The following is a 2,324-nucleotide window of genomic DNA, read 5'->3' as shown; positions in this document are numbered from 1 at the left end:
CAACGTATATCTATAACAAAACACACATGCACTTAAAATAAGAGGAAAAAAAAAAGAAAGGAAGAGAAAGAAAAGAAAACAAAATGGCTTTTTAAAATTATATGACACGTTATCAACGATACCTGATACAAGTTTAGTATATAGCAAAAATAAGATTTCTCAAAAAAAAAAAAAAAAAAATATATATATATATATATATATATATATATATACGTTTTGTTTTAAATCTAAGCTTGACAAACTAAATGTTGCGCATAATGTTAATAGTTAATTACAAAACAAATAATTATAACAGCTTGCATAATAATTAAAAAAATTTCGCCTATATTTGGTAAAAAAAAAATATATATATATATATATATTAATATATAATTATAATAATCGTTGCATAATATGAGTATAAAATAATGAATTATTGCATATGTAAAAAGTTTCTCTTCTTTTGGTTTCGCTTTACAGTCGTCATTCATGTAATAAATTCTTCTTTCTAACCTTTATTTTACAATTTTTTATCTATTTAATAAGCTGATATCACGTTTAGGGTCCGCAGCCAAAGAGCTCCAAGATGTTTCTGTGCACAGTGGTAAACTTTGAAGAGCGGCCGTTGCCAATTTTGTAGCCTCCGCATTAACGGCGCAAGTTTCTCTAATATGATGAAATTTACTCACCATTTCATCGATCCATTCATATAATTCTGATCCCGTTCGAAGGGAATTATGTAATGCCAATTTTTTAAGGTTTTCTCTTTCGACAGCGGAAGGCAAATGCTGTAACCATTCTTGCGGTATTGTGAATTCGGATGATAGAGTAAGACCGCTACCGCCATTAAATATGCGCGCTCTATCGTCTGTCACCGGTTGAGCTTGATGAAATGCTAATGGAACTATAAGAAATTTGATTTGTGCATAAACAGCTGTGCGTCCTATTAATTTAGCTGTCCAAATACCAGGTGCCAATGGTTGTTTTAGTAAAGCTTTTGAGAAATTTATATTATCCGTCTGTGCATCTTCGATATGTATTTCATTGAAATCCTGCAATCTCCCAAGCGGATCAATCCATAACAATGTGAGGTTATAGGAATGTGAAATGTCTTTGTTGCTGCCAGCTCCAGAAAAAGTAAAAGTTAATATTAGATCAGTATAAGGTCCTAAAAATTTCGCAAAATTTCTTGCGATCTGTTCTTTCTGATCGAATTCCGATGAAATCTCAAAGTCTTTCAAACGTTTAGCAAATTTCGAATTCTTAGCCACTTTACTATATTGCACGGGACGAACACGAGTTTCCACTTCATAAGTGATATTTGAAGCAGGATCTAACGTTTCAAATCTTATTAAATAGCCTTTATATTGATCCGAATATAGATAATGATTTAATTCAATAATTTTTTGAACTTTCAAATACCACTGACGCAGCAATCTTCTCGCTAAACTTTCCGCCATTGTCAGGATAAGGTCATCAGTTTTACTATTCATATCTTCCCAGTGATAGAACGATTGCCAATAGGCGTGCAAATTCTTAAAACCGTCCGGATAGGGCCCGTATAACCATTCCTCTAATTTAGTAAGAACCGCTTGATTTATTATTGGTTCAAATTTCCTGGCGAAGAAAAGCATTTTATTTTCAGTATTTTGTAGTCTGGACCAATCTTCCGGTTTAAAATCATTGGGACTGCAGCCACACCAATCCACTACATGCTTATATTGACATTTACAACCCAATTTCCTTTTCCAATTGGTCACATGTAAGTTATTATCGACGTAGGTATGACAGAACAACGAATTCCTTAGAACTGTGTGGAAAAACGATTCGGCCGGTAATAGTGTATGCCTAAATATGGTTATCAAGCCTTTCAGCAATATATCGTTCGCTTTCTGAGTGATCACATATTCGACGAAGGGCCGTGACAATGCCACCCAATCACTTCCGCCATCAATTTGTATGCCTTTCGGCAATTGACGATCGCCCACGCGCCACATATGCGTATCGCATTCGACAAATGTTTTATCGAGACCCTGCTTCTGTATGAAACGTTGAGTTTCGCGGCCATGACTTTTAACAAAATTACGATCCCGATTAGCTGTCAAGAAATCGACCAGTTTTTCTAATTTCTTAACGGGAAAATCGCTTTCACTTAAGTTGATAACAAAATCCCATTGATACGTGGAGCTTAATAAATCTTCCATGCATTTCATGAGCATAGTAAGCAGCGAAGCACCGCCCCAGATCGTCGAGAAACGTGTGCGTGCCAAGCGCGTATTAGGGAATTGCGTTTCCAGCTCAATCAAGTTACGATAGAGATAATCCTGGCGCTAAAAAAAAAAAAA

At 35.0% G+C, this 2,324-nt stretch overlaps 1 protein-coding gene across 1 annotated transcript in view; it reads right to left on the bottom strand.

Moving 5' to 3' along the window:
* Positions 1-373: 373 nt before the first annotated feature.
* The window catches only part of LOC119632097 (xylosyltransferase oxt), a 5,555-nt gene continuing 3,604 nt past the window's right edge, over positions 374-2,324 (bottom strand). The window contains exon 3 of the mRNA XM_038024824.1: positions 374-2,309. Within this exon, the coding sequence (XP_037880752.1) occupies positions 510-2,309 (1,800 nt within the window). The 3' untranslated portion in view covers positions 374-509. The remainder of the gene's footprint in view (positions 2,310-2,324) is intronic.

Source organism: Glossina fuscipes, unplaced genomic scaffold (genome assembly GCF_014805625.2).
Source record: "Glossina fuscipes isolate IAEA_lab_2018 unplaced genomic scaffold, Yale_Gfus_2 1, whole genome shotgun sequence".
In the NCBI taxonomy this organism is placed as follows: Eukaryota; Metazoa; Arthropoda; class Insecta; order Diptera; family Glossinidae; genus Glossina; species Glossina fuscipes.
The sequence above is the reverse complement of the archived record's forward strand: the minus strand, read 5'-3'. Positions and strand labels throughout refer to the sequence as shown.